This window comes from Carassius carassius, chromosome 50, assembly GCF_963082965.1.
Source record: "Carassius carassius chromosome 50, fCarCar2.1, whole genome shotgun sequence".
Classification (NCBI taxonomy): domain Eukaryota; kingdom Metazoa; phylum Chordata; class Actinopteri; order Cypriniformes; family Cyprinidae; genus Carassius; species Carassius carassius.
In genome coordinates, this window is record NC_081804.1 from 8,787,884 (window position 1) to 8,800,924 (window position 13,041).

At 37.3% G+C, this 13,041-nt stretch overlaps 1 protein-coding gene across 1 annotated transcript; it reads right to left on the reverse strand.

Moving 5' to 3' along the window:
- Positions 1–3,340: 3,340 nt before the first annotated feature.
- LOC132133332 (cyclic nucleotide-gated cation channel beta-1-like) lies at positions 3,341–12,803 on the reverse strand. Its single transcript, XM_059546122.1, has 20 exons — positions 12,601–12,803; positions 12,040–12,316; positions 10,232–11,045; positions 9,810–9,975; positions 9,117–9,149; positions 8,824–8,922; positions 8,189–8,343; positions 7,715–7,906; positions 7,014–7,222; positions 6,865–6,915; positions 6,653–6,739; positions 6,495–6,559; positions 6,273–6,395; positions 5,738–5,879; positions 4,883–5,042; positions 4,679–4,776; positions 4,348–4,431; positions 4,077–4,195; positions 3,848–3,994; positions 3,341–3,701 (listed from the first exon to the last, which is right to left on the reverse strand). Exons 3-20 carry the CDS (start codon positions 10,464–10,466, stop codon positions 3,341–3,343), a joined length of 2,526 nt encoding a protein of 841 aa, XP_059402105.1. The 5' UTR covers positions 10,467–11,045; positions 12,040–12,316; positions 12,601–12,803.
- Positions 12,804–13,041: the final 238 nt, after the last annotated feature.

Here is a 13,041-nt window from a genome sequence, read left to right on the forward strand (position 1 = left end):
TTTATTTACCAAAGATGGTAAAGAACACAGAATTTGTTTTGCCTTTTTTAGGGCTGCACAATTTGGACAAAAATGTGGTTGTTTTTATATATCAATATGACTAGTTCTGATTATTGTTATAACTACATAAAAACATTAAACAAAACAATAAATATTGAAAATGATTGATTGATTATTATCAATATATTTACAGAACCCTGCAGCATTAATTAATTAATTCATACATTTATATAGCGCTTTTCTAAGCACTCAAAGCGCTTTACATTGTCAGGGGGTATCTCCTCATCCACCACCAGTGTGCAGCATCCACCTGGATGATGGCGACGGCAGCCATATTGCACCAGAACACCCACCACACACCAGCATGACCTTCCTCAAATCTTGTCCTGGAGGTCCAATGCACTGCAGAGTTTAGCTCCAACCCTGATCAAAGTCACCTGTCTGCGATTTTCGAATGATCCCAAAGACATTGATTGGCATTGATTAGCATGCTCAGGTGTGTTTGATTAGGGTTAGAGCTAAACTCTGCAGGAAAGTGGATCTCGAGGTCCAGATTTGAGGATCCCTGATGTAGGAGGTTCCTAACTATAAATGTCTAAGGATTATTATAAAATTATGATTAAAAATCTTTGAAAAAAAATTATTCTGTCATGTAATCTTAAGCATTTGCAGAGAAAGAGAAAGAAAACTCATCTACATGGGAGAAAAATATTATTATTCCTATTTTTACCCAAAATAAGGTGTTAGTGATTAGAGAGTGCTGCACACATGCAATGTTTTATTCATACTGGGTGCCCTCACACATTAAATCCATACATGCATAATCCAAAAAAAAAAAAAAAAACTCAAAAAAGCCATAAATCATATGACATTCCATGAAATCCTTAATATGGACAAAGGCATAGTTATCGCATAACTGAATAAAATGCAGATAGAGATGTTTTAACTGATGAAAAATGAGAGACATACCTGTACAATTGACACACCTGATTCAGATAACCAGCCCGTTTGAAGTGAGCTCCGTGCATGAACTGTGATTGATATGATCCCTTCACCGTGTTCATTGCTCCCTGAGCAGGGGAAATCCGTAGATGTTTACTTCACTTCTGAATATTCATTCATGGATTTGCGCTGTGCCACTGCTTGCAACGTCTTCACGCACAGACGAGTAGACATCATATTCCTCTGTAAATAAATACAATTGAAATTCATATCTTGCACACTTTAATGCACTTTGAATGGAACATATACACTCGTTTCGAACTGGAATCATGGTGGAATATCCGGTGATGTCCACTTCGCAGGGCACTTACGGTCGAATAGAAAAAACATTGTACATGATAAGAGATACACAGATGCAGGGGGAGGTGTAGTGAATCTCTAAAAATTAAATTGACAATCTCACTGCTACGGGGCCCTCTCCTTAGAGGCAGGGCCTTAGTCGACCGCCTGTACTGCCTGTTGGATGGGCCGGCACTGCTTGTATACATTATATATAATATAACTATTATATAATAACATAATATGTTGCTTTTTGCATCAATGTACAGTATGTCTGCAATAATACATTGCATAAAGTTCAGTATTTTCTATCAGTACATACTTTAGATGCCTCCCTCCATCTTCATCTGCTGGTGCCATTCGCTTTGTCACTAAAACTGTCAATTTTGCAATAGGTTCAAGTTCATCATGATTTTTTTACAAATTTAATTCCATCATAAAAGTTTTGACAATGTAAAAAAAGTTACTTTTAAGCATTTGTAAATAGTTTGTAAAACTTTTACAAAACTTTTTACATTTATCTTAGCAGTTAAATCACACTCAAAATCAGCTTGCTGCATGAGCTCCATGTTTTCCTTCAAGAGTTTTAAGTTTGATCTAAGAACTCACTAAAATTATGACATTCCACTTGTTCATTAGAATATTAAGTATTCAAAATTGGACCTAACATCATTAAAATGTTCGACATCTTCATGATCCATATCCAATTTACTCAAATCTTCGTCACATTCTCAATAAATCATCCGCAATTTCTTCGCGCCTTTTTGATACTTCTGACGAATGAAGTACATTCTGAAGCGGTGAATGAACGGCGATCGACTGATTCATAAGAGTCGAATGTTTTCAACGAGTCATTTCAACCTGTTCACAGAAGTCGTCTGAATGATTCATTCACGAATTGGACTATATTGAAAACTCGGTTAACTAGTTAATATATATTTTTATGGTAAAGTAATAAGAGTTAAATAAAAAAAAAAAAAGATTCATTTATAATTTTATTTTTTGATGGTACTACTATTGTAACAATAGTACACTGTGTAAATCCTGTCTATATGTTTACATGTAAGAATTCTTGTTCTGCAATAAAAAAGGGAGAAAAAAGGCATTGTACAGCAGAGCATTAAAGATGAATAAACAGACAGACATACAATCGTTTATTTTAATTCTGTGACACAATTTCACGCTGGAGTACTATTATTATTTACAGTTATCTGAATTATTTACAGTTGAGTCTCTCAGGCCATAAAACATTTCAGCTACACAGAATGAACTAAACACATATTTAACATTCTGCAACAGCAATATAACATAATTAACAGTATCAGCAATTAATATTTTCACATACACATAAAGCTTGTACAAAATGCCATGTCTAGCTGCTAGCTCAAAAGTATTTACATGTGATTGTCCAATAAGCATAACTAAATTCCCAGTCTTTGATGCACACTTCTATATCAAGGAAGCTATAAAAACAAGAAAATGATTAAAAACAAGTCATGAAAGACCGATTAAATAAAAAAGGCAATTTTCATTTACAAACCTTCTGCCCATCTATTCTCGGTTCTGAAATGCTGTTAACTATTTGATTTTGTTTTGTTAATGACGGCGAAATCTTTCCACATTGTGAAAAAAAAAACGACAACAAAAAAACTTTTTCCGCTACATCTGGATATCATGAACAGAGAAATAAAATCACTTGTATTTCACATTTTGACACTATTATCTTCAGCACAGCAGACAGATGTCATATAGCAGTGAGCACTGAGGGTGTGTACAGTGCAGAGTTTAGGGTTTATTAAGGCACTTATCAAACCAAAGACCAAATGATGTATCAGAAGTTATATTCTGCTTATTATTGTATAATTAGTATATATTTGAATGAGAAAACTAAACGAGAAGACAGTTTTGTGCATTCCTGAGTTCAGTGACTGTACCTGACCTCATGACCCGTTTCAGAAGCAAAACACTGAGCACAATAGTATCCTGCAAATTATTTTGATGGTCTCAGATGTATGGGTTATTTCATATCTGCTTTATTTGCCACTGGATTTCTTCTTTGCTATTTAGTTTCTTCCTCCACCGAACCCTCTTCAGCAAATACATTCCCGTCTCTAGCGCTGGTGGGGGTCGTGGGGATTTGCATTGAGCTGTCCGATATCTGAGATAGAGTATCTGCGTCTTGATCTGAGTGCAGTTCATGGACTGGTGAGTCGGGTGCTGTATGTACCTGCAAGGAGACACTCGATCTGTTGGTCCAATCCTTAAGTTTGGACCATGTTCCTTTCATTCCGGATTTCTCTGTCAGCTCTAGCGCTGCTTTTAACAGTTTGGGCATCTCGGCAGGAGGAGGAATAATCGGGATGGTCTCCTTTTCTTCCTCTTTCTTCTCAGCAGGCTTTTTATCCTTCATCAACATTTTCCTTGAGGGCAAACAGCAGGTTACACGCTTGAACAAAAGCTGGGGCTGGAAATTATCTAGTATCATTAAATCATCATAGAGGAAAATGAAAGGAAAAATGGGAAATGCTTCATGGCTCATCATTTTCCTTCCAGCAGTTGCACTCACCTTGCTTTCTTGCGCAGCAGTTTCTGGGACTGTGGATAGTGCACCATGATCTCATTCAGGTCCCTTTTGGTCAAGATAAGAAGGTTAGCAAAACCACGTGCTACGACATTAGCTGTCCGACGGTTTCCTCCGCCCACAGCAAGCAAGCTTTATTGGAGAAGAAGACATTTAAGAGCAAATAAGAGCAAATTTGACAGATTTGACAAAAACTAAAAATAGCAGCCCTTACCTGACCTCTCCAAACACAGCTCCTGCTTTCAGGGTCACAAAAACTGTCTTTCCATAAGGGCCACCAACTACCTGGACTTCCCCTGCCTTTATGATGTACATCTCACGGCCCACTTCATCCTGTATATATATATATATGTTTACATGAGAAATGTATATCTCTACCATTACTGCTATAGTAATTTGTTATATTTAATTAAGTGATTTGTCTGCACAAACACAAGTACGTCTGAAGGTCTGTTATGCAGGCTAAACATCTTTGTGCTCCTTGCCTTCTTGCAGACATAGTCTCCTGGAAGGTACACCACTGATTTGAGACTCTTCAGCATGTCAAAGATCATTTGTCTATCACAGCCCTGAGAAAGACACGATGCAGGGAAAAAGAGATGCAGATAAGGAATACAGCAACAAAGCCAAGGCAGGTTAAAGAATGAAAAAAGAATAAAAAAGTGGTTAACCTAAGACACTTTCAATTGTAAAAAAAGGGTCTATCTATTCATCCATCAAATTGTTTATTTGTTCTTCTAATTTTTATATTTCTTCTAAAATTTAATTTAATATACATATATATATTTACGCAGAATTTGAAGTCTTAGCACTTGCCTGGAAGAGTGGCACTTTACTAATAATGTTGTAGCTGACGTCCACTGCTATATCCAGCCTCATCTTGTCAGGTAGTTGATCTAGTAGCTCTTGTTCATCTGCATTAAACCACACATTGTCCATTGTTATCGTTAAGTTAACGAATGAATATCTGATGAATATCTTTAATGCATTTTGGCATTGGTGTGTGTCTTACAGTCTTACCCAGCATGCCTTGGGACTGCCAGGTGTAGCTGTACCAGGTTTTCACTCTGTTCTGCACATCTTTAGGGATGTGGTAGGAAGCCATGTACTTCACTGTGTTATCCACACAGGTACGATAGTTTGTCTGAGCCGCAGTCGCTGCACCAACAACGTCTCTCATCTGACACAACGCAAGCCTCGATCAATAATATTAAAGAGATAGTTCCCCCAAAAATCTAAATTCTGTCATTAATTACTGTCCCTCATGTTGTTTCAAACCCATAAGACCGCCATTCATCTTCGGAACAGAAATTAAGATATTTATGATGAAATCCGAGAGCTTTCTGACCCTCCATAGACAGCAAAGTAACTTAAAGTTTAAGGAATAGAAAGGACATCATTAAAATTGTCCATGTGACACCAGTGTTTTAACCTTAATTTTATGAACCTATGGGAATATTTTTTGTGCACAAAGAAGACAAATATAAAGACTTTATTCAATTATTCAACAATTTTTCTCTTCCCTGTCAATGTCTGCCGCCATTAACAAGAGTATCATGATGAATGTGTGTGCATTCCTCTGCTTGTAAACAAGGCGCAGCACATTTGGGTTCAACGTCAGAATGTCGACTTCTGCGTCAGCAGCACCACACACATGTGTTGTGGTACTCTCGCAAATGGCGGCGGACACTGACAGGGAAGAGAAGAATTGCTGAATGAATTTGATGTACGAAGATGAACAAAGGTCATACGGGTTTGGAAAGTCACGAGAGTAAGCAAATAGTGACAGAATTTTCATTTTTGGGTGAACTACCTCTTTAAATGGTACAGAAAACCAATCAGTTAATGCCTTTCACACCATGATAATGGCCTTACCTGACCAATCATGATGGAGAACACAAACACTCCAATAAAGTAATTGATGAGCTGAAACACAATCTCAAAAAGTGTTGTGGGTTCTGGCAGGCCACCAATGGTAAGCAAAGTCTTCACAGCAAAGTAGTAGCAGCGAAAATAACTGAAATGGACACAAAGTGAACAGATAAATATGATATAAAATCTAAACATATAAACTATAAACTGAAAAAAATGACATTTGAAAATATTATGTTTAAAGATTACATTTAAAAGGGGTCACATCATGGGAGAAATAGTATTTAAATTTATTTTTTCTTTTTTTCTTTTTTTTATCACCATGATTATGGCATCAATTTCATAAACAATCACATTAGCATATGCCCACTACTATGATAAACAACATTGTATTGCTGCGTCAATCTTTGCCAATCATAACAGAGGTCATTTAAATATACAGCATAATTCTTACAGCAGCAAAAACATGTAAACTGTTTTGGTGTAAAAACCTTGATTTGATGTATATGAAAGCTAATAACAGAACTGATTCACATACTTATTGCCTTTCCCATCATAGGTCCATTCTGAGAAACCCAGACCTTCAAATGAAGAGCCCCAGTAGTACAGACAGGCATTGCAGTGGACGGCATACAGTAGGTAGGTGGTGGTTCGAATAACTCTGATAAATGAAATGAGAGAAAATGAACAAGCATAAACACTTCAAATAAATTATTAAATAAAGACCCAATACACAGGTTTATTGAAGCCAACAGCTAACCTGTAAACGTAAGCGTTGGTCAGTATAGCTTCCAGACGCTTGTTAAACTCAAAGAAAGACATAAACTGCAAAAAGAAAGGACACATTAAAGAATTAACTAAATTCATCATGGACTGATCTTTATAAAGCCCAGTTCTAAGGTCAGAGTAGAAGCTTGCCTTCAGGATCCTGGGCAAGCGGAGAAGTGGATTAATCCCTGTTTTGAAGTAAAAAAGCTCCAGAGGAAGCAGACTGACCAAATCCAGCTGCAACACAGGAAATGAGACCCTTAGACTACAGAATGTGTCCACCAGCTTCAAATTTAGTCCATCTAGAAAAGTCCAAAACTTTGTATTTAATTTAACGGTAAATAGCATAAATGTCTCCTTACCTTGAATCGTACAGCTTTGATGTAATTATTTCTCATCTCTTTCTTGCTGGTCTAAAAACATATTTTTAAAACACAGGGTGAAAAACAAACAAAACAAAACATTTATTTCAGTTTACATATTCTAATATTTTGCCCTTGCCTATATTTACCACAATGTCCCCATGAAGCACAAACTGCAGTCTGGGTTGAAAGGTCAGGATGTCCAGTATATAGATGGCATCACATAAGTAATCAATCAACAGCCACACATGGATGTTATCTGGTGTTTGATATGGAAATGCCCAACGCACAGGAATCATCCACGCGTTCCAGTTAAACGCCAAAGACACGCAAAACAGCCAAAGTACGTAGATCAGACCTACAGAGAATACAGAGCAATGGAAGATTTCAGTGTTTATTTTACTCAGATGGTTTATGGAAAATAAATATTGTGGTGCACCAAAATGTTTATTTTAAACCAAACAAATTTTTGGAGTTGCAATGTTTGTTCATTTTTTTATATTATTATTAACGAATTAACAAATACTATGATCATTAAATAAACTAAAGTAAATCACCAATGTGCACCAAATATATCGCTTTATACAAAAGCATTGTTTTTTTTCTTTTCTTTTATCATTTATGAACCTAATGCCTAGATATCAAAGGCTTAAATTAATAATAAGAAAGGATGTGAAGTTCAGGAGAGAAAGGCCGTGAGAACAGAACAAAAAATGAGGAAAAATCAGTAACTGATTGGATTTATGTTTAAGTGTGGAATGCAAAGACAGCTAAAATGTAGAAAATTATAGGCAAATCTTCAGGATTACAAAGAGAGTAGAGGAGAGCAGGAGATGGGAGGAGCGCTCACTAGTGAAGGGGTCGATGCTGGATGGAAAACGGTACTGCAGAAGCCGACTAGTCCTGGATTGAGGTTTCACTTTATACCACAGGAGCTTTGTTTTCTCCTCTTCTTTCTCACCAGGGGCTTCAGATGCCTCCTGCTCTGTTGTCTGCTCTGCTGGAGGTTCAGGAGGAGGAGCTGGAGCTTGCTTAGCTGGGGCTGTTCATAAAAGACCACATTAACCATTTTTTTTTTTTGTATAGCGCTTTTCACGATGCAATAAAGTCAAACATTTCTCAACATTTTTTTTAAATCAACTAGCCCCACATTAACTATGAACTAAGTTCAAGTAATTTTTCACAACCATTGTCTAAAATCTGTAACTTTTGTCTTAAGAACTTTAAATGTACTGTTTTGTCAACAAACTCAATAATGAGATAATTGCTAGAAAAGTGTGCATCTGCTGATGTTCTTTAAAATAAATACCACTAGGTAACTCACAGGCAGGTGGTGTTTCATCATCAGAGTTATCTGGATCAGTCAGCTTCTCTTTAGCTCGCTCTGTTCTCTCTTTGAACAGCTTGACCAGCTCCTTCAACCTCTCATTTACTACAGTACTAGTTTGGCTGGCTGAAGAGGCTGGCCGTTGATTTAGCCTGAAGACAGAAGATATTACTGCATTTACCACCAAAAAAAAAAAAAAAAAATCCCATATATATATATATATATATATATATATATATATATATATATATATATATATATATATATATATATATATATATATATACATACATACATACATACATATAGTGTTCCTGTAGCTCAAGTGGTAGAGCATTGCGTTAACAAGCGCATGGTTGAATCCCAGGGAACACATGTTAAGAGAAAATTGTTAGTCTGAATGCAATGTAAGTCGCTTTGGATAAAAGTGTCTGCTAAATGCATAATTTAAATTTATATATATATATAGCTCTTGGCTTTCTCAAAGCACATTATACTATATTTAGCTTATATCTATAATGTGCCCAACTTGCCTCTATCTGTAATTTGTTTTGTGCCACATTGTATAAATATATAATATTTCATTCCCATGCATTCATGTTAATTTCACATTCTAAAAGAGTATTAGTCACCCATCATCTGCACTTGAGATGGTACTCTGGTTTGGCCAGACTTGGACTGCAGTTTCTAACTTCTCCTCTTCCTCATCATCTTGTGAGTAAAGTCTCTTGCTGTAAGAAGAGCACAATATGACAAGTTATGATGGGGCTCTACAAGTTTAATTGGACAAGTTACATTAAATGCACTGAAAAAAAAAAAATCTTGTATATGATAAGGTAATGAGAAAGTCTTGCACACAAATGCAAAAAATGAAGTGGAGAATATGGAGTGGATTATTCTGACAGACTTATTTAAAGCATCTTACATCTTGGTCCAAACTGTCTGTGGTTTTCGGTCTCTTCATACACCGTTTTGCATCCAGTGCAAAATGTATGTGCAATATGTGTATAAGTTTGTGCGTGAGTGCATGAGATTGTGTGTACAGACAACAGAACAGAAAAGAAACAAAACATAACATGTAAATCAATATTTGTGTACCAGTTGGGCTTTCCACAGTTAAACTTCTTTATTCAATGTTATTGCTAATACTGCACTTCATGATGCTGAGTAGTCAGGTTTCCAGATTTTCCCACTGTACATTTGCAATCCCTGGATTAACATTATGATTTGCATATTTTTAGGAACATTGATAGCATTGATTGGATGAGTAAAGCACTCATGGCTTTAATAGTTTCCCTCAGACACTAAAACTACACATTAAGTGGAAGTTTCTGTAACACAGACTAGCGTTCGCATCAGAAACTCAGAACTGAAGGACTTCATGCAAGAACATGTTAAGTGCAGTACAAATGTCCTGAATATTTACACTTCAGGTGTGGTTACATTTACCATCGTTCGAAATTTGGTTACATGAATTCACCACATTGATCAACAGAAAGCTACTTGATTTGAAAGTGACTTCAGTGTGAGCTGTGCTTCACACATTACTTTTTTATTTTTTTGCTAATGTAACAATGGTTTCCTACATCCATTGATTAATGAAACAAGGCAGATTTACCTTGTCCGATTAGCTTTACGGGCACCAGGGACAGTGAGGGTTTTGAGGTTGGGGTCCTGTGGGTTTATTATTGGTGGTATGGGATGAGATCTTCTTCCTACTTTCCCTCGGTCGGAGTCGACATCTTCCACATTCACGGCTGGGTGCACACTCAGTCTGGAGCTCACTGGAGATTAGACGATGCTCAATAAAGAAACATACAAGAAACATTGACACTGGCACCTTCAGTAGCATCCTCTTTTTGACTTACCTTAAGGTAAAATGGACCTCAGAGCTTGAGGTCAATGGTTGGAATATAAAGAGGTCACTTTGGTCACTACAGGCACACACAACCTAGTTTTCCCTAACTCACATTTGGAATCAAGGCATAAGCAAAACATAGGACAGATTAGTCTAACAAAAAAGGCAACAATGTGGATCACCTGAGGGTCTAGCAGAGTTGGGGTCATCCTCAATGTGGAAGACAGGGTTGGAGTCGCCTGACAACTGCTTGGAAGGGGTGATGGGTGGAAGATGGGGGTAAGAGGGCACATTGGGCAGGTCTAGGACAGAGCTTGGGGAAGAGGGTGAAGCAGTACAAGGGGAATGGAGTGGGGACTGGTGAACAAGACGGTCCAACTCCAAATCCCTAGTCTTCTGGGGTTGCTCCTTGGGCATCCTGTTCCGGCTTAAGTTTGTTGAGATGGCTCTTAATGTTAGAATAGCACTCCTGGGCAGACTGTGGAATGCTGGAGATCTTCTGTGGAATGCTGGCTATCTTTTGTGGAATGCTGGATATTTTTTGTGGAATGCTGGAGAGTTGTTGCGGAATGTTGGAGACCTGTTGTGGTAGGATGGAAAACCGTGGAATGCTGGTCAGCCTTTGTGGAAAAATGGATACCTTTTGCGGGAGGTTGGATATTTGTTGTGGAATTTTGGACAGCTGTTGTGGGAGGCTGGATAACTGCACGGGGAAGCTGGGAAAATGACGAGCACTAAAAAGCATCTGGTTTGGGAATTGTGGGGTGATTTTGGAGAATCGCTGGGAAATTTGTTGAGGGAGTTGTGCCAGTTGAGAAGGAAGCGACGGCAGCTGTTGGGTGATTTGAGAGAGAGCAGGAGGCAGATTTGGCATGGAAGGCACTCTGGGCAAAGTGACATCAATGTCTTTTAAGAACTGGTTGAAGTTGTCAAGGGCCTGTGGCGCATATGGTACATGCATGAAACATCTCTTCAGAACATCACATCTGGAAGGGACTGTGGGGACAGCAGCATATTGTCAATAATATTATTCTATGTTACATGAAAGGCATCCAATATTTGATGCTCTGTTATACAGAAAATTCTGAGAATAATATCTGGAAAAGCCAATTACAGTGGACCCAAAATGTATTGAATTAGATAAAATATCAAACCAAGTGACATTTATTTTAAAGAAATATAACACAAGAACACTTTTCAAGCAAAAATATTAAACAAATAAATTTGTTAGGTTAACAAAATAATAAATCGATAGAAATGCCAGAACTCAAAGGTACAGATTTTTTTCTGCTTACCTAGTTGGGCTATTAGTTCTGTTTTCTACTTTCCCTGCCAACATTTTCACAGACACAGTACTTAAAAGTATGAATTTATGATTTTATAGGCTGTTTTTTATTTATTACAATATATATATATATATTACACTTTCTGGTTGACAGAAGTTGGGGGAACATGTCCATAGTTAACATTAACTACAGTGCAATGACATTAATAAATAAAGGTTTGTCTTAAATTTCTAAACATGTCCAAATCATTTTTAGGGCCACTGTATGTGAGAAACAAAAAATGTGGAGGTAATGTATGTCAATTGGGATGACATTCTGTGGCTTTTTAATCATGTTAGCATCAGTGTGTTTGCATGATCTTTTCTGGATGACTGAGATAAACACTCACCACTGCTTTCCTCTTCAGGAGCTGTACTCTCCACCGAAAGGAAAATAACAGAAGTATGAGATTTTTATTTTAAACACTGTAACACAGAGAGGCAAAAATCTGCACTAGTACCAAGAAAAAGGTGTGAGCACAGTGTACTTTATGCAGTCTAACTCCAGAGGGAACTTAATGTACTTGGTGTACACACTGAATAATTTGTATATGCAAAAAGTCACAAAAGTAAAACAATATAAGAGAGATAAAGCTGAAGGACTAACAAGAATACCTAGTCAGAGCAAGAAAGTTTCAAGTTAGATGGACTGTACACATGAATCACCGGTGAATCAGTTTGTGAAACTGAGGTGCTGGTAATAGACTGAGGTTGTTGAGTGATCAGCTCAGGTTCTTCTTCAGCTTCACTGGAGTCCCTGGGATCCTCCTCCTCATGAAGCTCCTCAGGCTCAGGTTCAGATTCAGATTTAGGCTCTGGTTCTTCCTGTAGAGGTGAAGAGGACTTAAACTCCTCCACAGGGGTTTCAACAGTCACCGCAGTGTCTATAGCCTCTGCCTCTTGTCTTTCTGGAACAAACTCCTTAACTAAAGGTGCTTGACACCTGTGGATACACAAGACATGATGGCAGACATCCGCTATTATATAAACAACAGGCTAATCACATTAATAAGCAACTAACATATCTGTCTCTGCTATGTATAAACCTACATAAGCTCAATTTTTTCGCATGATGGAGTAACGATAGACTGAGATGTGCCTGTATTGATTTCCAAAAATCTCAATTTTCTTGTTCAGTTTAAACATTTCCAAAATATTATAAAACAATATATATACGTTTTATATATACGTCAATGCGTCATAATCCTGTTATTATAACGAACTTACTCTGAAATCAGACGCGGTTACTGAGCGCATCAGGTGATGCAGTGTCCATATCCATATATTTTTGTGCCGTTTGTTTATACATTAACGCGATAAAAGTTTTATGATATGTTGACGCGATTAACTAGAAAGATAAAAATGTTCATTTTGGAAGTGAAGAAACTGCGCCATTCTTTACTGAGACGACGCAGAAAACACACATCAGAGGCGCGATTAGTAACTATAGCAACAGCAGAGGGGTCATCGCGCGCCTCTATGGGATTCGATGCGGTTGCTAGGACACGACATAATCTTCAAGCAGTGCGCCGGAAATGCATGAGCTGTAATTATGCGTGGAATTATTTCTATGAAAACACAGATCTAAAAATACAGAAACCCTACTTAAATTAATTTTGTTTTGCAAACACAGACTAAAGCACTAAAACATGTTTGCTACAAGGAAAG